General features: G+C 44.6%; 1 protein-coding gene across 1 annotated transcript in view; it reads right to left on the bottom strand.

Moving 5' to 3' along the window:
* Positions 1–26,226, bottom strand: part of POLR3A (RNA polymerase III subunit A) — a 53,790-nt gene that overhangs the window by 19,026 nt on the left and 8,538 nt on the right. Inside the window, exons 9-20 of the mRNA XM_025397393.1 lie at positions 24,795–24,898; positions 23,193–23,334; positions 19,273–19,413; positions 15,801–15,870; positions 15,206–15,333; positions 14,878–15,016; positions 12,718–12,882; positions 8,929–9,101; positions 6,455–6,566; positions 5,243–5,361; positions 4,268–4,405; positions 1,972–2,142 (exon numbers count right to left, since the gene is read on the bottom strand). Of these exons, the coding sequence (XP_025253178.1) occupies positions 1,972–2,142; positions 4,268–4,405; positions 5,243–5,361; positions 6,455–6,566; positions 8,929–9,101; positions 12,718–12,882; positions 14,878–15,016; positions 15,206–15,333; positions 15,801–15,870; positions 19,273–19,413; positions 23,193–23,334; positions 24,795–24,898 (1,602 nt within the window). The remainder of the gene's footprint in view (positions 1–1,971; positions 2,143–4,267; positions 4,406–5,242; positions 5,362–6,454; positions 6,567–8,928; positions 9,102–12,717; positions 12,883–14,877; positions 15,017–15,205; positions 15,334–15,800; positions 15,871–19,272; positions 19,414–23,192; positions 23,335–24,794; positions 24,899–26,226) is intronic.

Below are 26,226 nucleotides of genomic sequence, written 5' to 3'. Positions count from 1 at the left end.
CCTCTCTTCTGCTTTGTCCAAGTAGACTCAATGTTTTAATGGCTGCGTTATTATTCTTTTGTATAGACAGACCATCATTTGAAGTATCCTCTACTGATGGTTTGCCTTTACCGTAAGCAGCCTGGAAAAAACATTCTGGGCATAGTTAGACCATTTCTAGAGGACAAAAGGAGTTTCTGTAAGGGAAACTATTGGGTCAAAAGGGACACATATTTAAAACTCAGACTGATACTGTCCAACTACTCTCCAAAAAGGTTGTTCCAAGTTATATTCTCAAAGTATGTGAAGTGTGCCTGCTTTCCAATACCCATGACTTACAAAACTGGTCTCTAGTGCGCTCTACTTGACACAGAGAGAAACCGAACAAAGCCCTCTTCTGTTGGCATTTGATTACTACCAACACTAGACTTTCAACTGAAAACAACTTTTTTTTTTGTCTTTTTTTTTTTTTTTAAGACAGGGTCTTGCTCTGTCACCCAGGCTGGAATATAGTGGTGAGATCAGCTCACTGTGGCCTCAAACTCCTGGGCTTAAGGATTCACCTGCCCTAGCCTCCTGAGTAGCTGGAACTTCAGGTGCATGCCATCATCCTTGGCAAATTCTTTTTGTTTTTTGAGACGCAGTCTCACTCTGTCGCCAGGCTGGAGTGCAGTGGTGCGATCTTGGTTCATTGCAACCTCCAACTCCCTGGTTCAAGTGATTATCTTGCCTCAGCCTCCCGAGTAGCTGGGATTACAGGCACGTACCACCACACCCAGCTAATTTTTGTATCTTTAATAGAGATGGGGTTTCACCATGTTGGCAGGATGGTCTCCATCTCTTGATCTTGTGATCCACCCAATCTCTGGCTAATTCTTTTTTTTTTTTTTTTTTTGAGACAGAGTCTCTCTCAGTCGCCCAGGCTGGAGTGCCGTGGCTCGATCTCGGCTCACTGCAAGCTCTGCCTCCCGGGTTCACGCCATTCTCCTGCCTCAGCCTCCTGAGTAGCTGGGACTACAGGCGTCCGCCACCACACCCAGCTATTTTTTTTGCATTTTTTTTTAGTAGAGACGGTGTTTCACCGTGTTAGCCAGGATGGTCTCGATCTCCTGACCTCGTGATCCGCCCACCTCGGCCTCCCAAAGTGCTGGGATTACAGGCATGAGCCACCGTGCCCGGCCTGGCTAATTCTTTAAAAAATATATATATTTTTTTGAGACGGAGTTTCGCTCTGTTGCCCAGGCTGGAGTGCAGTGGCGCAATCTCGGCTCACTGCAAGCTTCCCCTCCCTGGGTTCACGCCATTCTCCTGCCTCAGCCTCCTGAGTAGCTGGGACTACAGGCGCCCACCACCACGCCTGGCTAATTTTTTGTATTTTTAGTAGAGACGGGGTTTCACTGTGTTAGCCAGGATGGTCTCGATCTCCTGACCTCGTGATCCACCCGCCTCGGCCTCCCAAAGTGCTGGGATTACAGGCGTGAGCCACCGCGCCCGGCTTTAAAAAATATTTTTTTAGAGATCGAGTTTTTACTCTGCTGCCCAGGCTAATCTCAAACTTCTCGCCTCAAGTGATTCTCCTGCGCTGGCCTCCCAAATTGCAAGGATTCTAGGTGTAAGCCACTGCGCCTGGCCTTTTTCCTTTAAATATTGGAAATTTAAAAAAAAAAAAAAATTGTTTTTTTCTTTTTTTTTATAGAGATGGGATCTCACTTTGCTGCCCAGGCTGCTCTTAAACTCATGGCCTCAAGTGATCCTCCTGCCTTGGCCTCCCAAAGTGCTGTGATCACAGGCATAAGCCATTGTGCCTGGCCCTTCCCTTTTAATACTGGAAAATTATGCAGAGTAACACAAAGAAAAAAGATACTAATCCAGTGCTTGGGATTATAAATACTGAAGTATTTATTAACTGCAAGTGATAGTCCAAACAGTACTTCTATCCTAAAGAAACATCCTTAAAAACACTCTAACCCCAGATATAATGCTAAATCTTACTTTGATGTTGTCTAGAACCCTTTTAAACTCCAAAGGTTCATCTTTTCCCTCCATAGCTGCAGGATCTAAGCCATCTCCTCCGTAAATGAACTGGATAATATCGCCAGTAGAGCTTCGGACTGTCAGATCATACTGGGAGCAAAGATCTTCAAGAGATTTGACAAGCCTTCGCTAAAGGAAAAGGAGGAAAAAGCTCAGCTGCTTTGGGAAGACTAGTCACATGTGGAGAGGATAAGATTTGCAACTCAGGAGTCTCAAGGTTATAAGCACTTTAATCACATAAAAATACTTTATTAGAAATCCCTTAAAAACAGATCTCTCCCCCCAAGAACAAGAGCAAGAATGTCTTACTAGCCTGTGCAGTGGGATTTGGAATATGCTCCAACTTCCAGCATTTTAGTGTATTTTAGAACACATGCAACTTAAGCCCCATCACCCACAAAGGACTCTGCAAACACTGTTTTCCTAGGCTGTTTTGCCTTCCTTCTCTTTCTCCCTAAGGTATAAATTAATGCAATAGCTTTGCATTTCTACACAGAACTTAAGCCAGGACCCCTGCAGACTTCAATATGAATTACAAAGGATCAGGTGCAGGCCCTCTTCTGGGACAGAGGGGGAAGAAGAGAGAACAGGAACAGTATTGTGTTAGAACCAGCAGGCAGCAATGGCTTCTCAAATCTGCTTAGGGAGAACCGTCCACCAGCTGAACACTCCAGCCAGCAATGCTATGGTGGCTCAGTGAATTAAAGAGAAAGGAATCTTCCTCTAGGCAACTTCAAAACAAAAATCCCTTATGCCAGAACTAATTTGGTTTACGTTAACACACTGCTCTGGCAAAGTCATACTCTCTAATTCAAAAAGTAAAGACAAAAAAATTAAGTCAAAACACACATTATGGCAAGAGTGGTAAAAGTATTTCACAGTCTGTTGAGTTTCTGACAAAAGCAGCATGCTCCAACACTGAAGGGCAATTTCCCTTCGAAAGATGATTAATTGTATTCTGTGAATGACACACAAAAAAAGATGATTAAAAGTATCAGACGATGATACACGAGGTACAGGAGAGATGATGGAAATAGGCATCTACTGATTTGGAAATAGGTGTTCACTGTCACACTAATCACAGTGTTTGTTCTGGCCCACTCATTCACATCTCTGGTTTATCTACCCTGGTTTTCCTGCTTGCAAAGGGCCATGCTTCCACAATAGCGAGAGAGAAGATACAAAGCTACAGCAACTTCATGGCCCAGCAACTTGCAGCGTTGACTTTATCTGGTGTTTTAAGTAGTCAAAAACATTACTTAAAAAAATGAACAAATTGGGCCGGGCGCGGTGGCTCAAGCCTGTAATCCCAGCACTTTGGGAGGCCGAGACGGGCGGATCATGAGGTCAGGAGATCGAGACCATCCTGGCTAACACAGTGAAACCCCGTCTCTACTAAAAAAATACAAAAAACTAGCCGGGCGAGGTGGCGGGCGCCTGTAGTCCCAGCTACTCGGGAGGCTGAGGCAGGAGAATGGCGTGAACCCGGGAGGCGGAGCTTGCAGTGAGCTGAGATCCGGCCACTGCACTCCAGCCTGGGCGGCAGAGCGAGACTCCGTCTCAAAAAAAAAAAAAAAAAAAAAAAAAAAATGAACAAATTGTTGAGTAGGGAGTACAGGGACTGAAAAGTCATCTTTTGCCTGTGGTCTTATGGAAGAACATAAGAAGACGTATTTTTCACTCCTTGGTCATTAGGGGTACTTTTGTGGCAAAGTTTGAGAAGCATAAATGCTGAGAAGCCTCTAGTTTAGCCCTGTGCCCCAGAGTCTATTATCTCAGAGCTATACACTCTCTGGGGAAATGCTTTCCTTCTAAGCATAGAAGCCCTGCAGCAAGCACTGGAATAGGTCATTAGAGTTAATTAGAATGATATTAATAATGAGTTACATAAATAGTTGCAAAGAGAGAGGCAGAGGCCTCGCAATAACCCTCATTGTCACGTGTTAGTAAAGCAAGGCTTAGTGAGGTTGAATGACATGTCCCACAATGTACTTCCAGTCACGTTCTCCTCTAACAGCGCTTTGCTATGTGTGGCTCTGGCCTGGTCTTGATCATCATAAGATGATTTGGAACACACTACGTTTTTTTGGTTGTTCATTTCCAGGGCATCTACCTTTCTAATTTTTTCCTTTTAAATTTAACCCAAGACTATATACCTTACAGCTCATGTGCAAAACATGCAAACACTCAGTAGTCAAAACCCACAGAGCCCTGTCTTGCTCTGTTGCTAATGGCCTACATTTCTTCAGGTTACCTGCATGTATCCTGTTTCAGCTGTCTTTACAGCCGTGTCGACTAGACCTTCCCGGCCGGCCATTGTGTGGAAGAAAAACTCAGTTGGTGTCAAACCAGAATAAAAGCTATTAGCCACAAAGCCTTTGGCAGCTGGGAGCTAAAGAGAGGTAGAAAAAAGAAAAATCAAACAAAAACAGTTCAAGGCTCACGATTCTGAAATCCACTCAAAACAGAAAATGCCCCACCTTGAGACTATAAATACCTGGCCAGTATATTCTCACGAAATGGCAGGCTTTCTATGCCCTTTCCTGACGGAGAAATACTTTATACCAGGGACAAGGAGAATGAGGGCCCAGCCCGGGCTGGTGCTGGTGCCAGTGGCAGGCAAGTGGCACAGGAGAGGGAAACCTAAGATCCGGCTGCTCTCCTTAAAGTAGGCAAGCAGTCAAGGACCTCAGAGGACACCCTGTGGATGGAGGCTGCCTGCCCGTTCCCTGGGAAATGACACCTTCAACACATCCTTCCTGTGGGCCAGACCTGCCCGCCTCCAAAACATAACCGTGCATTGTTAATATCTACAGGGTTTCATTCTGGGCACTGAAAATGTTCTAAAAGTAGATTATAGTGATGGCTGCACAGCTCTGTGAATATATTAACAATCACTGAACTGTATGCCTCACATGGGTAAATTACATATGAAGTATAATTGTAATAATTACATATGAAGTATATATATATGTATTTATTTGTAGAGATGGGGTCTTGCTATGTTGGCCAGACGAACTCCTGGCCTCAAGCAGTCCTCTCGCCTTGGCCTCCCAAAGTGCTAGGATTTCAGGCATGAGATACTGTGCCTGGCCAGAAGTGTATCTTAATAAAATGGCAAAAAAAAAAAAAAATGGCCAATAGTCTTTGATCTGAATAGGCTGTGTTCCTTGGAGGGAAGTGTACATGAAGAGGTCTTCATAGTTCTACCTGATCTGCTACCGCTTACCTTTGAGTGTTTTTCAAAGTGAGGCAAGGACCTGTTTTCAAAGCCATCTGGCACTCGAGAGCCACTGATGGCCTGCTGTCCCACACAGGCAATCATCTGTGATATGTTAATGAAGGAACCTGGGGACATGGGCCAGAAATGTAACATTCATTTACCAAAATGACACTAATTGAAGTGCATGCAGAACGGAAGGGTAAAACAGGAATAGGCCCTTATGCTCAACAAGGTCATGGTCCTGGAACAGTAGAAGACAGAAATACAATCAAGACAACAAGGAGCTGTCAGGAACCCAAGAAAGGCGGAATGGGGGCGAGAGGAGCCAGGAGCATATGTGGGTTGGAGGAAAGGCTGGGGAAGTGACAGGCGAGTCTTCAAGGACGCTTCAGCAAGTCCAGGTTGGACTCCTGGAGGACATTATGATTTGGACATAAAGGGAGAGGGGGAGGAATTCCAAAGTGGGTGGGAAAGTGGGAAGCAAAGACAGAGAAATGGGAAAGTGTGGGCTATGTCCTGAGGGCAGGAAGCAGGAGAGCAATGGGGTGAAAGGCAGCAAAGTTAAAGAGACTGGACTTTATCCTGTTAAAAAAAAAAAGTGTACAGAAATAGAAGCGCAGAGGTGTTGAATTGAATGTATTATCATAAAACCAAATGCTTTGAGGGCCTCAGTATCTACAAAATTAAAGAATTCTGCCACATCATTAAGTACATTAAAAAATCCCTGGCTTTCTTTCTTCTTCAACCTGCCTGACTTGCCGGGCTCAAGTGATCCTCCCACGTTAGCCTCCTGAGTAGCTGGGATGACAGGCACAAGTCACCATGCCCAGCTAATTTTTTTTTTGTATTTTTTTATAGAGACGCGGTTTCAGCATATTGCCCAGGCTGAACTCGAACTCCTGGGCTCAAGCAATCCATGGGCCTCGGCCTCCCAAAGTGCTGGGATTATAGGCATGAACCACTGCATGTGGCCTCATATTTTTTTAAAGACCACGTTTGCTCAAAGCACCCTCAAACTCAGAATCCACACACATTACCAACAAGTTCCTCCGAAGCAGTTAAATTTCCCAAAATGCAAATAATTAAGTCTCCCTGATTTAAAAAGATCCCCTTAAATAAATGAAATGCCTGTTTGGAGTTGTGACTATCACATTTTCTGGAGCCAAACAGCCTGTACGGAGAACACACTGCCAGCAGGAGAGAGAGGGGCATGCACACCTTTGGAGCCACACAGAGCCATGGTGAGGGGGCTGTTGCTCTTGTCCAGCTCCCGGAGGCAAGCGCTGCCGGCGTGGTCACGGATCACAGACAGCTCCTTCAGGATCAGTGCCTAGTGGGAGAAAAGGAGATCCTTGGTGGGTTGTCCTCATTGCCTCTGTGGATTACAAATGTTCAATCTAACATTTAAAGAAATTTGAAAATACTGAGGCAAGATGCCCGATTTCCGATCAATAAATGTTTCAGAACCTTAGAGGAGGAAAATGCTCTGGCTATATGAACATGTGCATCTTCTACAAGGTTCTAAAATCGGTGCAGAAGGCAAAAAGTTTTTCTTTTTTTTGTTTTTGTTAGAGACAGGATCTTACTCTGTTGCTGAGGCTGGTGTACAATGGCATAATCACAGCTCACTGCAGCCTCAAACTCCCAGGCTCAAGAGATCCTCCTGACCCAGACCCCTGAGTAGCTAGAACTACAGGTATATGTCCCTACCAGGCCTGGCTAATTTTTAGATTTTTTTTTGTAGAGATGGGGTCTTGCTATGCTGCCCAGGTTTGTCTTGAACTCCTGGCCTCAAGGGATCTTCCTGCCTTGATTATAGGCATAAGCCACCAAGCCTGGCCTAAAATTGACAGTAATAAAAACTTGAAAACTCCTTTAAATGGCCCATAAGGTAGAATGTATGGCTTTGTGTATGCTATCCAACAAAATATCTGTATATAAATAGCTGTGTGGACACACACATGCACCCCATACGAATGTATAAGATAATATGTGGTATGTAAAAGAGAATTGCTTGCACTGTTTGTAAATTTGTCTTTCTACTTATTCTTGCCAGGCACACATCTGAATGTCCACAAGCTAGGCATGTGATGAGGTGACTTCACAAGAATATTCCGGCTCATGAGCTCATCCGCACAGTTACTCCTCAACTTACAAACTAGGATGCTGAATCAGTTAGGAGTCTGGTTCCATGAAAAATTGCTGCTGCCGAGGCCTCAAGTAATTTTCCAGGAGGTACCAGTGAGGGATATCCTTTTCTCCCTCTTTAAGACTCAGCGAAAGTAAGATTAAGAATGAGCTAATGGTAAATACCTCACACAATTCTGGTTTCTCCCTGCTTTAGAAAATGTATTTCACCAGAAAACTTCCCAGTGCTTAAACAGCCTTTCTTCCACACTCAGGTGAGTCAGAGCTCAGTGCCACAGGTTATCGGTGAGGCAGAAGATGGCCAGGCGAAAGCCTGGTGCACTCAGACTGCTGACCTGGGTTGTTCAGGGAGTTTCAGGTTCTCACAGGCTGGTGGTGATTCTGATTCTGACCCATGCTGGTTGAGATCTTAGCTAAAATAGTTTCAAATGAGGGGCAGCAGACTGGGGATGTGACTATCAGACATGAATTCTCCCTCTTCTGCATCCAAGTCTCTTTCAAAGACCATACATTCAAAGAGCTGTGGTGAGGCTGGGCGCGGTGGCTCATGTCTGTAATTACAGCACTTTGGGAGGCCGAGGTGGGTGGATCACCTGAGGTCAGGAGTTCGAGACCAGGCCAACATGACAAAACCCCGGCCCTACTAAAAATACAAAAAAAATTTAGCTGAGCGTGGTGGTGGGTGCCTGTAATCCCAGCTACTCAGGATGTTGAGGCAGGGATAACTGCTTGCACCCAGGAGGTAGAGGTTCCAGTGAGCTGAGATTGAACCACTGCACTCCACCTGGGTGACAGAGTGAGACTCCATCTTAAAACAAAACAACAACAAGAAAAAAACTGGCTGGGCATGGTGTCTCACACCTGTAATCCCAGTACTTTGGGAGGCTGAGGCGGGTGGATCACTTGAGGTCAGGAGTTCGAGAACAGCCTGGCCAACATGATGAAACCCCGTGTCTACTAAAAATACAAAAATTAGCTGGTCGTGGTGGCATGTGCCTGTAATCCCAGCTACTCGGGAGGGTGAGGCAGGAGAATCACTTGAACCAGGGAGTCAGCCGTTGCAGTGAGCCAAGATCATACTGGAGTGCTTCATAAAACTATGAAGAACGAGACTCAGTCTCAAACAAAAACAAAAACAAAAACAAACCAAACCCCCAAAAACCAAAGAGCTGTGGTGTCAGTTTCTACTTGAAGGATGCTGAAAATAGAAAAGGCAGGAGCACTCAAGTACCAGTTAGAGAAGGGACCTGAGTGTGCCACCAGAACAAGAGCAACCCCGTGTGGCTGAATGAACAGATAGCCATGTTTTCACCACCTGGATGTGAAAGCTAGGAGGGACATGAGGATCTGATGAAAGGCCCTACCCTCAGGAAACAAATGAGGATACACACAGTGAGCCCAGGGCCCCAACAGGACAGACGCCACTACCTTGACTTGCCCACTCCTTTGCTACCTCTCTTCAGGGCTCAGCCCAACCCCAGAGGGCACCACCTTAGCCACTGTGCACAGAAAGGGGCGACCCTGAACCAAAGGGCCGGGCTCACCTCCAGGGTCTCCTCAGCAGTGCAGCCAGGCTGCTGCTGCAGCTTGCCCGTGTTCAGGGCTTCGATGTACTCATCACATTTCTTGTAGCCGGCATTCAGCAACTCATACTTGGCCTTTAGCAGTCCTTGGCCAGGTGTGACATCACCGATCCCAATTGAGAAACCACGGTTAGCTGTAGAGTTGGTAGAGCAGGAAGAAAGGGCCATAAATGAGACTCTGTAAACCTACTAAATATAGTTTATGCCTGCTAGATACAGTTTGTACTATATATAAACTATGTACAGTTTAAAGTATAAAAAAGTTTATATCTTCACAGAATTCATCACAATTCAGTTAAATAATGGCTTTCTTTCTCAGTCATTAGGGAGTTACACAAATGACTAAGACTCAACTGACTTCTCTCCGAGACCTTACGAACTGGTGGGGAAACACAATACTGTATCCAACTATTATCCAAAGCAGAGTGACATTAAACTCTAAAGTGTGGCCTGAGGGCTGGGTGCAGGGGCTCAGGCCTATAATCCTAGCACTTTCGGGGGCTGAGGCAGGAGGCTCACTTGAGCCCAGATGTTTGCGATCAGCCTCATCTCTACAAAAACCTTAAAAAATTAGCTGGGCATGGTGGCACATGCCAGTAGTCCCAGCTACTTGGGAGGTGGAGGTTGCAATGAGCCATAATCACATCACTGCGCTCCAGCCTGGGCAACAAGAGCAAGACCCTGAGTCACACACATACACACACACACACACACACACAAAGTATTCTACACCTTTGATGGAACTAGGTGCCATCATCGATCCTAGCCACAGTATACTGTATGTAGAAATAAAGTGAGTGAACGATGGCTTCTGGCTTAGCAGGATAGGAAGGTATGACCAATAAGTACCTGTAGACGAGAGGATTAATGGGCCTGGAAAGGCTCAGAAATGAGATCATTAGGTTCTGCAAATGCTGGAGATGATGAATGTGCTGGGAACAAGGAAACCTAGTGGAAAGTCTGTATAAGGAAGGCTCCAGGCCCTTAGTCCTGTAGGAGATGGGAGTTCACTCCCAGCGAAATGGAATCAGAGAGGCTCTGGGTCTGGAGATACCAGGCAGATGAAATAACTGTAAACAAGAGCACTGAGAGAAAGTCGGTATATTCCATGCTTGAGAACCCTAAGCCTGATTCCCTGTCAGCTCCCGGAATCCCAGTAGCCAGGTCTCTACCCTAAGTTAGGAGATGGAGACTGCAAAAGACATCTCTGGGAAATCAAGCTTCCCTAGAGAAAAGTGTTATGAATAAGGATATTTGGTAGCCCCTCAATAAAAGATTTTTTTCCTCAATAAAAAAACTGAGAGGACCATCAACCAGTCAGCTCCATTTCCAATCAGTGTTTCAGTCCTTACTCCTGAAGGACCACCAGATATTTGAGGAAAGATTTTAACATGGAAGACAAAAGACTTCTTTTGTCTTCTTTGCTCAGGAAAAGGAAACTAAAAGGACACAGAAAATTCAGGAAGCCAATATAATAAAACTATGATTATTATCTCAGTGTGATCAGAGAAGATACATTCAGGTATCAAAACAAGAAAGCTTTAAAAACAAAACAGGCCGGGCGCAGCGGCTCATGCCTGTAATCCTAGCACTCTAGGAGGCTGAGGTGGGTGGATTACCTGAGGTCAGGAGTTCGAGACCAGCCTGGCCAACACGGTGAAACCCCGTCTCTACTAAAAACACAAAAATTAGCCGGGTATGGTGGTAGGCACCTGTAGTCCCAGGTACTCGGGAGGCTGAGGCAGGAGAATCACTTGAACCCGAGAGGCGGAGGTTGCAGCGAGCCGAGATCGCGTCACAGCACTCCAGCCTGGTGACCGAGCAAGACTCCGTCTCAAAAAAAAAAAGGCCGGGCGCGGTGGCTCATGCCTGTAATCCCTGCACTTTGGGAGGCCGAGGCGGGCGGATCACGAGGTCAGGAGATCGAGACCATCCTGGCTAACACGGTGAAACCCCGTCTCTACTAAAATACAAAAAATTAGCCGGGCGCGGTGGCGGGCGCCTGTAGTCCCAGCTACTCCGGAGGCTGAGGCAGGAGAATGGCGCGAACCCGGGAGGCGGAGCTTGCAGTGAGCCGAGATGGTGCCACTGCACTCCAGCCTGGCGACAGAGTGAAGACTCCGCCTCAAAAAAAAAAAAAAAAAAAAAAAAGAAACAAAACAAAACACTGCCTGTGAAGAGGAATACTGAAAAATAGTATTGGAAATTAAATACATAATAGTGATAAAATTTTAAAAATCAATGGAAGTATTAAAAGATAAAGTGAATCTAGAATAAAGAAATGGCAAACAGAAGATAATTAGATAATTAATCTAGGAGTTCTAATATGTAATTAACAGAAATTCCAAAAAGAAAGAACAGAGAAAGTAAAAGAGAGAAAATTATTAAATAAATAACGTAAGAAAATTTCCAGAATGGAAGGACACACAGTTGCAGATTAAAAGAGATTACTGGGTGCTTAGCACAATGAATGAAAAAAGACCCACATCAAAGGTACATTGTTGTGAACTTTCAGAGTGAGAAGAGAGGATTCTGAAAGTTTCTAGAATGAAAAAAACAATTCAAGGGCCAGGTATGGTGGCTTATGCCTGTAAGCCTAGTACTTTGGGAGGCGGAGGCAGGTGGATCACTTGAGCCCAGGAGTTCAAGACCAGCCTGGGCAACATAGTAAGACTTCATTTCTACAAAACTTAGTTGGGCATGGTGGCACGTGCCTGTAGTTCCAGCTGCGCCAGAGGCTGCAGAGAGCCAAGATCACACTACTGCACTCCAGCCTGAGTGACAGAGCAAGACCCTATCTTTTTTTTTTTTTTTTTTTTTTTGAGACGGAGTCTTGCTCTGTCACCCAGGCTGGAGTGCTGTGGCCGGGTCTCAGCTCACTGCAAGCTCCGCCTCCCGGGTTCCCGCCATTCTCCTGCCTCAGCCTCCCGAGTAGCTGGGACTACAGGCGCCCGCCACCTCGCCCGGCTAGTTTTTTGTATGTGTTTAGTAGAGACAGGGTTTCACCGTGTTAGCCAGGATGGTCTAGATCTCCTGACCTTGTGATCCGCCCGTCTCGGCCCCCCAAAGTGCTGGGATTACAGGCTTGAGCCACCGCGCCCGGCCGACAAGACCCTATCTTAAAAAAAAAAAAAAAAAAAATCAAATACAAAAACTGGAGAATAAGATTGACAATACCCATTAACAACAACTCTGAAAACAGGAAGAAAGTAGAGCAGTACCTTCAAAATTCTGAGGGAAAATAATTTTCAATCTAAAATTGTATACCCAGGCAAGTGTAACAGTGGAATACAGATTTCTGGGGCATGCAAACATCACTTGACACATGGCACACTCAAAGCATGAGCAAACAAACAAACAAAATAGAGCAGTGAAAGCACAGTAGGCAAACACTGAGTAATTCTGGAGAACTGAATCATGGACAGCCCCAAGTGTTCTAGTGCTTCCACAGGTATCTTGGAAGCAGCCCATTAAGGATGTTTTATAACCTAACCCTGTCTGGAAGACGGTAGGGAGTTACTGCTGGTTTTGAGAAGAGAACTGAAAAGCAAATTCAAATCTGTTGTGAAACTATTCAGTAGAGTTAATTTCGTTAATAACAGCACACATGATTTAGCCTGGAACAAGTATCTTTTTCTGTGTGTATATGTGTGGTGGGGATGAAATGGCAATAAAAGAACAAAATAACATAAACCCTTAAGACTGTAACAATTACAGCTTTAACTAAAAGGAGGATGCTGAGATACTCACACAGGTAGACAGGAGCCAGCCTGGCGAGCCGTGACATGGCATCCGCAGCTTCATTCTGTCCCCAGTCTCGCAGCAAAATGTAAAAAATATTGTTCTTGGATCCTGACCCTAGGGTTCCTTTGTCCATGCTGCCACTCATCAACTCACTGTTCTGAATTGTAACATCTGGAAGAATGATTATATATTTAGACAAACAATTATTTATTACTTTGCTTTAATTCCAAAATGAATTTGAGACAATTGAGAAAATATGTTCCCATACTGACAGTTAAAGCAAAACAAATAGAAATTCTTCTCAAAGTTTTTTTTTTCTTTTTTTTTGGGGGGGGGTGGCGGCTGAAGGAAAACCTGGGAATTTTTGAAAAATATAAAAACTCCAAGGCCGGGCGCGGTGGCTCAAGCCTGTAATCTCAGCACTTTGGGAGGCCAAGACGGGCGGATCACGAGGTCAGGAGATCGAGACCATTATGGCTAACACGGTGAAACCGCATCTCTACTAAAAAATACAAAAAACTAGCCGGGCGAGGTGGTGGATGCCTGTAGTCCCAGCTACTCGGGAGGCTGAGGCGGGAGAATGGCGTGAACCCGGGAGGCGGAGCTTGCAGTGAGCTGAGATCCGGCCACTGCACTCCAGCCTGGGCGACAGAGCGAGACTCTGTCTCAAAAAAAAAAAAACAAAAACAAACAAACAAAAAACTCCAGTTAGTGTGTAGTCCTAACCCTGAAATATACCAGTTGACCCTCACTCTCCTCATGTGAACTGTGGGTAACAGTATCAGGCACTTGTTATCTTTATGTTATGGGATATTTTGAGCATCAGATGAGATAACATACAGTGAAGTGCTCTATAAACTGTAAACAATTTGTTACTCATATATTAAAAATGAACAAAGGTACCATCATGTACAGCCTATACAACAACAAAATGAAATTCATATCCAAAAAGAAACAAAATATAGTCTAAAACAAGAAGCTGAAGTATTTTAAAGATCAGAGAGCATATTTCCAAAGAAATAAGCCTGAGGAGTATCAGTGCCCTTCAAAACATTTGCTCTTCATTAGAAGACAGCAGAAATCCTGACCTTCAGAAGAATCTGCAATTCAGTTCTTTAGTAGAGTCCTGGAGTTCCATTTCTAGTCCCGAGGTCTCGCTAGCAAAGCCCATTCTACATCAGTGCTACTCAAACTAGGCTGCTGGGGAACTGCTTGGTAGTGGTCTGGGTGAGCTAACGTGCTCACGTCAGAAAGTAACTCAATGGATGCTGGCTAAACAGCAGTGCTCTGTGGACTGCACTTCGGGTTGAACTGGTTTAGACGGACTCAGATGACCTGCATGTAAATTCTTTCCCTGGCTGGGTGTGCTGGCTCACAACTGTAATCCCAGCACTTTGGGAGGCTGAGGTGGGAGGATTGCTTGAGCCTAGGAGTTCGAGACCAACCTGGACAACATAGGGAGAACCTGTTCGTCTTAAAAAAAAAAAAAAAAAAAAAAAATCAATCCAGGCTGGGTGCAGTGGTTCATGCCTATAATCCCAGGACTTTGGGAGGGCAAGGTAGATCACTTGAGGTCAGGAGTTCAAGACCAGCCTGGCCAACATGGTGAAACCCTGTCTCTACTAAAAACACAAAAATAAGCCAGGCATGTTGGTGGGTGCCTGTAATCCAAGCTACATGGGAGGCTGAGGCAGGAGGATCGCTTGAACCCAGTAGGCGGAAGTTGCAGTCAGTTCAGATTGCGCCACTGCATTCCAGCCTGGGAGACAGAACGAGGCTCTCTCTCAAAAAAAAAAAAAAAAAAAAAAAAAAAAAAGCCTTAAATAATAAAATCCTTGTTGATGACCAAAAAAAAAAAAAGATGACAAAATAAAGACAAACTGTACTAAGTGACAAAAACTAGTCACTTAAGACAAAACACATTTAGAGAGAACATTCTAACTATTGTGTCACGTGTCTACATGATCTCTACTTTTAAGAGAAATGGGGAATTACATCTGAGAGAAGAAATACCAGCTACGTTTTCCTGAAGAATAAACTTTCCACCTAAGGCTTAGAGAAACACTGAATTTGCTTGCTAAGTGAAGGTACCAGCAAAACTGACAACCAGCCACTTGCTTTTCTGTCCCGTCCTTCCTCCTCCCCACCCGAGTTCCATCCACTCACAGGAATCATTGGCACAGAGATCTTCCCCTTTGCCACAGTACTGCTTGCCCTTGGTTCGCAGGTTGGCCCTCACTGGATTGTCATCGCTAGGCCTGAGGATGACACTGAAGATCTGCTTTCCGGTCCACAGGGTGACAGGCTGAGGGATGGGAGGAAGCCTGAGAGTCAGTGGGCTGAGCCTGGTCTCAATCCCCCTTCAGTAGACAAAGCCAGACGGCCCAGGGACTGCACTCGAGCCTGGCACCAACACAGTTCCACTCACTTCACCAGTCTACCCACACGAACACATACACACACCTGTGCACTGACACACAGCTCCCGCACACACCTTTAGGATCGTAGGCGGTGGGAGGCGAACTTTAATTTTCTCATCCTTGCCAACCAGTATTGAAGCAATGATTTGGCAAGCCTTGGCTCGATCAAAGAAAGTGTCCTTGAGAGTGAGGAGATAGGCACCTAAGCATTAGGGACCAACACAAAACAAAGAAAAGGAATGAAATTGTGAGAATATTGCAAGGTTTCAATTTTAAAATAAACTTGAACCATGACCAACAGCATGAATTAAAACAAACAGCCGCTTACTGGCTTTCTCCTTCAACTAGGATCTACCTCCACAGGAACATGACTTTGTTTTGTTCACTGCTGTATTCCCAGGCAAAGGGGACAGACTCTAAGCCAGACACTAGGTTTAGAAAATGCCCAGTCCATGAGAGGAGCTCACCAAAGACTTGCTGAATTAATGAATAACCAACCAATTAAAAAAAAAAACACACAAGGAGGTTCATGATCAAACTTAGTAAACAAAAATCCAAATTAAACACAGGCGATTAAATAGCTTTTCAAGTCATCACATGAATCACTATGAACGAAGAACACTGTGTTCCAGTCAGAAGTCTCCTTTCAAGTGAACTTCACCAACCCACCTGTTAGAAAATCCTGAATAGCAGCAATCAGTGGTTCCCCATTCCTCGGGGTTACAAGATTTGCTTTAGTCTGTGGGAAAAGTAAGCGCAGTCAGTTAGCTGTTCTTGGACGGATGATGCAGCCCAAAGCCTGAATCGCAAGGTTTTTGAATAGTTATGAACAAATACAGAGTAGCAGAAGGATGAGGCTGAGAAATGAAAGCCAGGGGTCTGAATCCCAGCTTTGTCACTAACTCCCAGTTCCTTTATCTGTCAAAGGAAGAGAAAAAAATACCAGCAAGATTGACCTAGGAGGTTCCCACCAACACCAAAATGAAATACTAACTGAAGTTATTTCAGAATTCTATGAAAAACTCTACCCATGTAAGAAGATTTTATTGTTGTTTGTTTTTGAGACAGATTCTTGCCTATAGCCCAGGCTAGAGTGCAGTGGTGTAAATATAGGTCACTGCAGCCTCAACCTCGTGGGGCTCAAGCAATCCTCCCAGCTCAGCCTCCCAAATAGCTGGGACTACAGGCCCACATCATCATGCCCAGCTAAGCTTTTGCATTTTTTTGTGGAGACGGGGTCTTACTTTGTTGCCCAGACTGGTCTCGAACTCCTGGGCTCAACTGATCCTCCTGCCTTGGCCTCCCAAAGTGCCGGTATTACAGGCATAAGCTACTGCACCCAGCCCTATTGTTATTACTAAATGCACTTCTCCAAAGAAAATTCATTTCTGTGAATGATGAGGAGCATTGTTACCTCTGAAGTCAACCAATTTCACACTTGTCCACAATAACGACAGAACTGTTAAATGTCCCTTGGTTAAAACATTAAATTCTAATAACAATCAATCCAATAACAGAATTTAATTAAACATTTAATGAGGGCCTATGTTGGGCAAAAAAGGGTGTTGCGTAGTAAAACATAATTAACTTATGTAAAGAAGGCTCTGTGTGTATCAGAGTACATTTGCTCTAATCTTGATATGAAAATGCACATGTTTGTGGGTTTTCTGGGCCTTTTCATCCAGAAAGCAGGGTCCTCTCAGACAAACGCCTATTACCACCTACTTCTGAGCCACTATCCAAAGCAGGGACCCTTCAAGCAGAGTGGGAGACAGCTGTTCAGCCAGATGTGCCTCTTTATTGCACACTGCCTGACTGCTCTTACTCCTGGTTTAGAGACTCTCTCTGAGTGGGATACAGGTAGTTTAGGGGTAGAAGCAGAGTGCAAGGGGCTGAGATTTGTGAATTTTGAGAAAGTCTCCTGGGTAATTTGGGGCCACATCCAAATTAGAGCCCTATGAACTCCATTAAGAACAGCACCCTAAATCAGAACAATAGGCATTTCCTCACTGGAAATTGAGGAAACTTGTCCACATGGTAACTAAGGATTCTTCTACCCCCAAATCCTTGGAGACTTTGTTTTATTATTGCCATCTGTAACCAATGAAATATGTAGTTATAACACAATGTCCACAGTACGGATCCTCAATGGCAGAGTCAAGAGCGAAGTCTAAATGGTTGGTTGCAAGCTGATGGCTATTATTCCTAGCAGCATTCTAAACATTACTTTTTGTAACAAAAATAATATATGCTCATTATATAAAATAAATCTAAGGCCAGACGCAGTGGCTCACGCCTTTAATTCCAGAACTTTGGGAGGCCGAGGTGGGCCGATCGCCTGAGGTTGGGAGTTCCAGACCAGCCTGGCAAATGTGGTGAAACCCCGTCTCTCCTAAAAATACAGAATTAGGCCGGGCGCGGTGGCTCAAGCCTGTAATTCCAGCATTTTGGGAGGCCGAGATGGGCGGATCATGAGGTCAGGAGATCGAGACCATCCTGGCTAACCCGGTGAAACCCCGTCTCTACTGAAAAATACAAAAAACTAGCCGGGCGAGGTGGCGGGCGCTGTAGTCCCAGCTACTCGGGAGGCTGAGGCAGGAGAATGGTGTGAACCTAGGAGGCGGAGCTTGTAGTGAGCCGAGATCCGGCCACTGCACTCCAGCCTGGGCGACAAAGCGAGACTCCGCCTCAAAAAAAAAAAAAAAAACAGAATTAGCCAGGCGTGGTGGCAGATGTCTGTAATCCCAGCTACTCGGGAGGCTGAGGTAGCAGAATCACTTGAACATGGAAGGTGGAGGTTGTGGTGAGCCGAGATCACGCCATTGTACTCCAGCCTGGGCAACAAGGGTAAAACTCTGTCTCAAAATAATAAATAAAGAAAAAATAAAGAAAATAAATCTAAACATACAGACAACTTAAAACCCCAAAACCACACATGTGATACTAAAAGCCTAAACCAAAACAGGTTTAAAAGCATCACATCAGAAATGGTTAAGTGTTTTTGGAGGTAGGGACACTTACAACTGTAAGACTTACCACTTCCTAATATAGGAAGCTGGAATACTGAAAAAAGAAAGCCTAAAGCTCTTAAATACTCATTAGCTGGGGATCATGAAGTTCAGGAGGGCAGAATCCTACACAGCAGGTGCCACGTCCCACTGTGTTATTGCTGGGTCAGGAGTGAATAGTACATGTGGTGCCAACAGGTTTTTTTTTTTTTTTTCTTTTGAGACAGGCTCTTGCTCTGTTGCCCAGGCTGAACTGCAGTGGTGCAATCACAGCTCACTGCAGCCTCAACCTCCTGGGCCCAAGCAATCCTCCCACCTTAGCTTCCCAAGTAGCTGGGACTACAGGTGTGCACCACCACACCTGGCTAACTTTTGTAGTTTTTGTAGAGATGGAGTTTCGCCATGTTGTCTGGGCTGGTCTTGAACTCCAGAGTTCAAGTGAACCACCTGTCTAGGCTTCCCAAAGTGCTGGGATTACAGGCCTGAGCCACCGCGCCTGGCCTGTGCCAACACTGAAAGCCCAACTGTAAGCTCCTTAACAGCAGGCATGTGCCTCACTATCACCAGTCTCCTGAAGCACCTACTGGGCACTCCTTACGCATGTGTAAAATAAAATGGTGGTAAGAGTTATTATCATTACATATAATACTGCATCCTTTAAGAAGATGAAGCATGTAATACACTTTAGGAAGGTTTCCGTTCAAAATGTTCAATGAAATGTATCGGTGCTTAAAGAATCTTCAGCTACTGGAAAATTTACTTAGGTAGGACGTCTTCTTCCCTGGTTACATCCAACATGGATATTCATATATTCTTTTCGTACCTTGTCATAACTGGCCCTCATGTATACATTTTCTCCCCAGAATCCATATTTATAGGCCAGAAAATCCCCTCAACACATCTGTTACAGACCCTAACTCATGTATACACTATAATTTCCAAGAGAGATTCTTCAAAGGCTCAAAAGAAACCAATAAAAAGAGAGATATATAGGCAGTTAGTGGTCGGTTTAAGAACAGAAAGAGCCTGACTTCTTTGGCATTGTTAGTTGTGGTGGTGTTTTCACATAAGTTTCCCTTTGCCTCCTTTCAAGGAGCTGTTATGCAAAAGCTGGGCTGTGCCACCCTACATACCCCCATCAGAACAAGGGCCTCTGCTTTAGCTTCTTCTGTTTGAGGAAGATGAAGGTTCATTTCGTCACCATCAAAGTCAGCATTGTAGGGTGTACAGACACACTCATTAAATCTGAAGGTCCGGTGGGGCTTGACCCTGGCCTATGGAACACAAAACACAACACAACACAACAAAACAAAACAAAACAGGAAGAGGACTTAGGCATTTATCCAAAAGCTCCTCGTTTTGAAACATTAAAAATGATTTCCTGGAAAACTTGGCACTGGCTTAAGAAAGTAGATTCCCAGTATGTTCTGTTGAGTGATATATATCATTTATGACTTATTCCCAGCCTGGCCAACATGGTGAAACCCCGTCTCTACTAAAAATACAAAAATTAGCCAGGCGTGGTGGCACACGCCCGTAATCCTGGTTACTCGGGAGGCTGAGGCAGGAGAACTGCTTGAACCCAGGAGGTGGAGGTTGCAGTGAGCCAAGATCGTGCCATTGCACCCCAGCCTGGGTGATAGAGCGAGACTCCATCTCAAAAAAAGAAGAACAAAAAGAAGACTCATTCGAGAAGCTTTATTAGATTGAACCAAAGCAGTGAATTTCAACAAAGGTACCAATGTGAAGGCTTCTACTGGCCAAGGATGTCATGGTTTCAAGTATCAAAAAGATTAACAGAAGTTGATTAAAATACACTAACTAAATAAAAACCCATGTGTTTATAATGACACTGAAAAAAGAGAAAGTCAAAACAAACAAAAAACCCCAACCAACCTTGTTGGAAGTTACTGAGCACTAACCCCCTTTTTTATTTGAGACAGAGTCTCACTCTATTGCCCTGGCTGGAGCGCAATGGCACGATCTCGGCTCACTGCAACCTCTGTCTCCTGGGTTCAAGCGATTCTCCTGCCTCAGTCTCCTGAGTAGCTGAGATTACAGGCGAGTACTACCACGCCTGGCTAATTTTTGTATTTTAGTAGAGATGAGGTTTCACTGTTGGTCTAGAACTCCTGACCTCATGATCCACCCACCTTGGCCTCCCAAAGTGCTGGGATTACAGGCATGAGCCACCGTGCCCAGTCCTTTTTTAAAAAAAAATTTTTTTTCCTAAGCACACAAACACAGGAGAGCACTAAGTTCTTACTACCCAAAATGACAATAAAGGAAAAAGACTTAACCATTTACACTGCTTTTGCTTTAAGAGCTGCACCTCTGGGCAAGCAAACAGACCTAATTAACAAGGGGGTATTTTCCATTACAAGAATTCTAGATAATAAATGTGAAATGAATGATAGATTCAAAAAGTGGGCTTCCATTTTGTAGCCCAATAAAATAACACAGGCAATGATGATAAATGAATTAATTAGAATGAATTCATTGCTTGCATCTTGACTCAAACCACAAAAAAACATTTTTGAGACAAACGGAGAAATCTGAATATGAACCAGGTATGGACCTGGCAATGCCAAGAGATGACTGTTAGTTTTGTTAGGTATGATTACAGCACCGTGGTTATGTAAGTTTTTCTTACAAACGTAAACTGAATACATATTGAAAACTGACACACATGTGGGTTCATTGAAGAGAAATGGGAAAGACAAAACAAGTGTGGCTAAATCTTGAAAATTATTGCATATAGAGGATGGGAATGTGTAAGTTCATTAGATCATTCTCTCTACTTTAGTGTACATTTGAAACTTTTCTTTTTCTTTCTTTTTGAGATGCAGTTTTGTTCTGTCACCCAGGCTGGAATATAATGGCGCAATGTCGGCTCACTGCAACCTCTGTCTCCCGGATTCAAGCGATTCTCCTGCCTCAGCCTCCCGAGTAGCTGGGATTACAGGCACGTGCCACCACACTTGGCTAATTTTTTGTATTTTAGTAAAGATGGGGTTTCATCATGTTGTCCAGGTTGGTCTCAAACTCCTGACCTCAAGTGATCCACCCGCCTTGGCCTCCCAGAGTGCTGGGATTACAGGCATGAGCCACCGCACCTGGCCTCAAAATTTTCAAACAAAAAAAATTTCTACTTTTTTTTTGGAGACAGGGTCTCATTATGTTGCCCAGGCTGGAGTGCAGTGGCTATTTATAGGTGTGATCATAGCACACTGTAGCCTTGAACTCCCAGGCTCATGCGATCCTCCTGCCTCAGCCTCCTGAGTAGCTGGGGGTACAGCTGTGTGCCATTGCCAGTCAAAAAAAGCTAATAATTACATTTTGTAATGTTCCAAAGCCAAGCAAAACATTCCAGAAAGAGAAGGCTTTAGTTAACGCTCTACATACTCACAATCATAATCCCATAATCACAAACTACTTCTTAGTTATTTCTACTGTTAGGTAAACAGACTGATATAATGTGTCCAGACTATCCCAAAATGAATCTAGAAAACAATATTACCATAAGAGGCTGCTTAAACAGTTTTCAAAGTCTCATGGATTAACAGCTTTACAGATAGGAGAATCTATGAATATTGAACAAATTAAAGCTGTGTCTCATTTCCATTTTAAATCTCCAGAAAAAGGGACTGCTGCTGTCGCAAAACTAAATCACCAAAAAAATATGGTTTAAGGTCTTAGTTGGAGGACTGCTGTAAAGAAAAAATCTTTTAAGCATTTTAGTTGCTTAGTTAATATGCAAAGTTAATTAAAAGTCAATTTTCCGGCTGGGCACAGTGGGTCATACCTATAATCCCAGCACTCTGGGAGGATCCATTGAGCAAAGGAGATTGCAGCCTGTCTGGGCAATACACCAAGACCTCACCTCTACTTTTAAAAAAAAAAAAAAAAAAAAAAAAAAAAAGGGCTGAGCACGGTGGCTCATGTTTGTAATCCCAGCACTTTGGGAGGCCCAGGTGGGGGAATCACCTGAGGTCAGGAGTTTGAGACCAGCCAGGCCAACATGGTGAAATCCTGCCTCTATTAAAAATACAAAAATTAGCGGAGCGTGGTAGCATGCACCTGTAACCCCAGCTACTTGGGAGGCTGAGGCAGGAGACTCACTCGAACCCAGAAGGCAGAGGCTACTGTGAGCCAAGATTGCACCACTGCACATCTTGCCTGCGCAACAGAGTGAGACTCTGTCTCAAAAAGAAGAGCTGGCCATCATGGCACATGCCTGTAGTCCTAGCTACAGAAGGCTGAGGTGGGAGGATCCCTTGGGCCGAGGCAGTAAAAGCTGCAATGAGCCAGATTGTGCCACCGCACTCTAGCCTGGGCAACAGAGTGAGACTGTCTCCAAAAAAAAAAAAAAGTCCATTTTCTGCCATACCTATTTTGTATAAGTTTGTGCACACAACACATATACATGTGTATGTTTTTGTGAAATCATGCTAGTCACTTTCAATTAAATCCTCTCTTAGTGTTTTGTATGAATATTACATTGCAAAGATTAAAAATTTAATACAAAAAAATTAAAGCTTACTAAAAGGAAGCTTGAAATTAAAAAGTTTCACTCAAACTAAAATGTGAGAGAAAAGGGAGACCAATAGTTGTAAAAGCTTGGGCCAGGTGTGGGGGCTGCTCACGCCTATAATCCCAGAACTTTGGGAGGCTGAGGGAGGATCACTTGAGCCCAGGAGTTCCAGACTAGCTTGGGCAAAATAGTGAGACCCCCGTCTCAACCCCAAAAAAAAAAAAAAAAAAAAAAAAAAAATTAGCCAGGTTTGGTGGCACATGTCCGTGGTCCCAGCTACTTTGGAGGCTGACGTGGGAGGCTTGCTTGGGCCTGGGAGGCCAAGGTTGCAGTGAGCTGTGATTGTGTCACTGCACTCCAGCCTGGGTGACAGAGCAAGACTCTGTCTCAAAAAAAAAAAAAAAAGTTATGAAAACTTGAGATAACAGGCAATTTTAATTTTAGAAGTCCAGAGTTTAGCACTGAACAGTCATGGCAAATTTCTACATGCTGGAAAATTAAAAAAGCAGTCCTACTCACCAGATGAGCCATAATGCTCAATTTGTGCAGTGAGGGCTGCCGGTTGAATAGCACCACATCTCCATCAATGAGGTGCCTCTCTACGATGTCACCATACTTGAGCTCTTGAGCCATTTTTTCTCGATTTCCATATTTCAAAAACCTGAATGTGCAACAATAAACATGATCTGTGAAAACAAAGCTCTCTCACCAAGTTTCTCCCTCTTTAGATCAGGATTCAATGTTTAACATGTTATTTCATCAAACCTAAGACGCCTCCGTTTTAATGTCACGTAGTTTTACATGCCAAGAAAAAAGCTCCCTATTAAACTATGACAGGGTGGGTGAGGTGACTCACTTTTGTAATCTCAGCACTTTGGGGGGCTGAGATGGGTGGACTGCTTGATCCCAAGAGATAGATACCAGACTGGGCAATATGGTGAGACCTCGTCTCTACAAAAAATACAAAAATTAGCCAAGCGTGGTGGGGTGTGTGTGCCTGTAATCTCATCTAGTTGGGAGGCTAAGGTGGGAGAATCACCTGAGCACAGGAGGTGGAGACTGCAGTGAGCCATGATTGTGCCATTGCACTCCAGCCTGAGTGACAGAGTAAGACCTCATCAAAAAACAAAAACAAAAACAAAAACAAAAACAAAAAGCTATGATAAATTGATCTTAAGGTATATCCAGCAGGGTGCGGTGGCTCATGCCTGTAATCCCAGCACTTTGGGAGGCTGAGGCAGGTGGATCACAAGGTCAGGAGTTCGAGACCAGCCTGGCCAACATGGTGAAACCCCGTTTCTACCAAAAATACAAAAATTAGCCAGGTGCAGTGGCAGGTGCCTGTAATCCCAGTCACCCGGGATACTGAGGCAGGAGAATTGCTTGAACCCAGGAGGCAGAAGCTGCAGTGAGTTGAGATTACGCCACTGCACTCCAGCCTGGGTGACAGAGCAAGACTCTGTCTTGAAAAAAGAAAAAAGATATATCCTAATTTTAGAAATGCTAAAAGCCCTGAGAGCCTAGGTGACACAGGCAATGATCCACTTTATATATTTACTGTATTTCTGAGACAGAGTCTTGCTCTGTTGCCCAGGCTGGAGTGCAGTGGTGTGATCTCAGCTCACTGCAACCTCTGCCTCCTGGGTTCAAGCGATTCTTGTGCCTCAGCCTCCTGAGTAGCTGGGACTACATACGTGCGCCACCACGCCTGGCTAATTTTTGTATTTTAAGTAGAAAAGGGGTTTCGCCATGTTGGCCAGGCTGGTCTTGAAGTCCTGGCCTCAAGTGATCTGACCACAGCCTCCCAAAGTGCTGGGATTACAGGTGTGAGCCACCAAGCCCAGCCATAATGATCCGCTTTAGACTTCAGTATCCATGGTATTTTGTCCTCCTGGATCCAATAACATTATAAGCCTGCGAACAAAGGAGAATTTCATGTATATTCAATGACTGAACAGAGCAAATGACATACCTCGGCTCACGGAAATTTAAACAGATATTTTCCACATGCCAAAATGTCACACAAACTGTATTCTGGATTGCATTCTGTGACTGAGTGTGACCACAGTGAACTTTGCCATGAAAAGGTAGTTAAATCCAACTAGATTGGGAAAAGATTACCTTTTCATCTGTGTATGTCTCTGCTGAATGAAGTTTGCTCCTGGGTGAACCTCGGGGCCGTTTTGAACCAGTTTCCTCAAGAAACTGATGTTTGCTTTGTTTACCTGCATTAGGGAAAAACCACAATGTTACTCTCAGGTATCTAGAACCTAACAAATGATACTGAAATGTGTCTTAATCTTTACTTTCCTTGTACAGATTCTAGGAGAAAGAGAGGCATCCTGGGCAGTCTGCTGCCTATGGTCTTGAGTATAATGTGAACAATGGACTGGCAAACAAGCCCCCAGCTTCCAGTGTCAACTCAGCTGTTTGCTCACCGGGTAACATGGTCAAGTCCTTTCCTGGTGCTTGGTTTCCTCACTGGTAAAACGGGTAGGCTAGATTGATCTATAGGGACCTTCTGTGATCCTAGAAACAGGTGGCAACTCGATCTGCAATAACTTACTGGGGTCTTGTAAGGTTTAAAAGTTGTGACACCAGCACTACAAGCCCTGGTTTGCATTGAATGTGTTCTGCAACCTCTTAAACAATTGTCTTGTGGGACACCATTCTGGAGAAATAAACTCTTGGATCATTAGTAACTCAACTGAGGACACATGACGCAAGCTGACCAGGAACATCTATGATCTGGGCTAACTGTGAGTCTCACGGGTAAAGCCAATCAATATTCTCTTGTTAGCATGCCCTTCTGTTATTTAGATCTCAATTAAAAAAAAAAAGTATGGGCTGGGCACGGTGGCTCATGCCTGTAATCCTAGCACTTTGGGAGGCCAAGGCAGGTGGATCACTTAAGGTCAGAAGTTCGAGACCAGCCTGGCCAACATGATGAAACTCTGTCTCTACTAAGAATACAAAAACTAGCTGGGCGTGGTGGTGGGTGCCTGTAATCCCAGCTACTCAGGAGGCTGAGGCAGGAGAATCACTTGAACCCAGGAGGTGGAGGTTGCAGTGAGCCAAGATTGTGCCACTGCACTCTAGCCTAGGCAATAGAGTGAGACTCAGTCTCAAAAAAAAAAGAAAAAAAAAAAAAAGTAGTAGCTGGGCATAGGGCCCTCTAATCTCAGTGACTTTCAGTGACTTGGGAGGTTAAGGTGGGATGCTCACTTGAGGCTGGGAGTTCAAGACCAGCCTGGGCAAAATACTGAGAATCCCATCTCTAAAAAAATTTTTTAAAAATTAGTTGGGTAGGCCGGGCGCGGTGGCTCAAGCCTGTAATCCCAGCACTTTGGGAGGCCGAGACGGGCGGATCACGAGGTCAGGAGATCGAGACCATCCTGGCTAATACTGTGAAACCCCGTCTCTACTAAAAATAGAAAAAACTAGCCGGGCGAGGTGGTGGACGCCTGTAGGAGGCTGAGGCAGGAGAATGGCGTGAACCCAGGAGGCGGAGCTTGCAGTGGCCGGATCTCAGCTCACTGCAAGCTCCGCCTCC

The sequence above is a fragment of the Theropithecus gelada genome, chromosome 9, assembly GCF_003255815.1.
Source record: "Theropithecus gelada isolate Dixy chromosome 9, Tgel_1.0, whole genome shotgun sequence".
NCBI lineage: Eukaryota > Metazoa > Chordata > Mammalia > Primates > Cercopithecidae > Theropithecus > Theropithecus gelada.
This window is presented reverse-complemented; position numbering and strand designations above follow the sequence as displayed.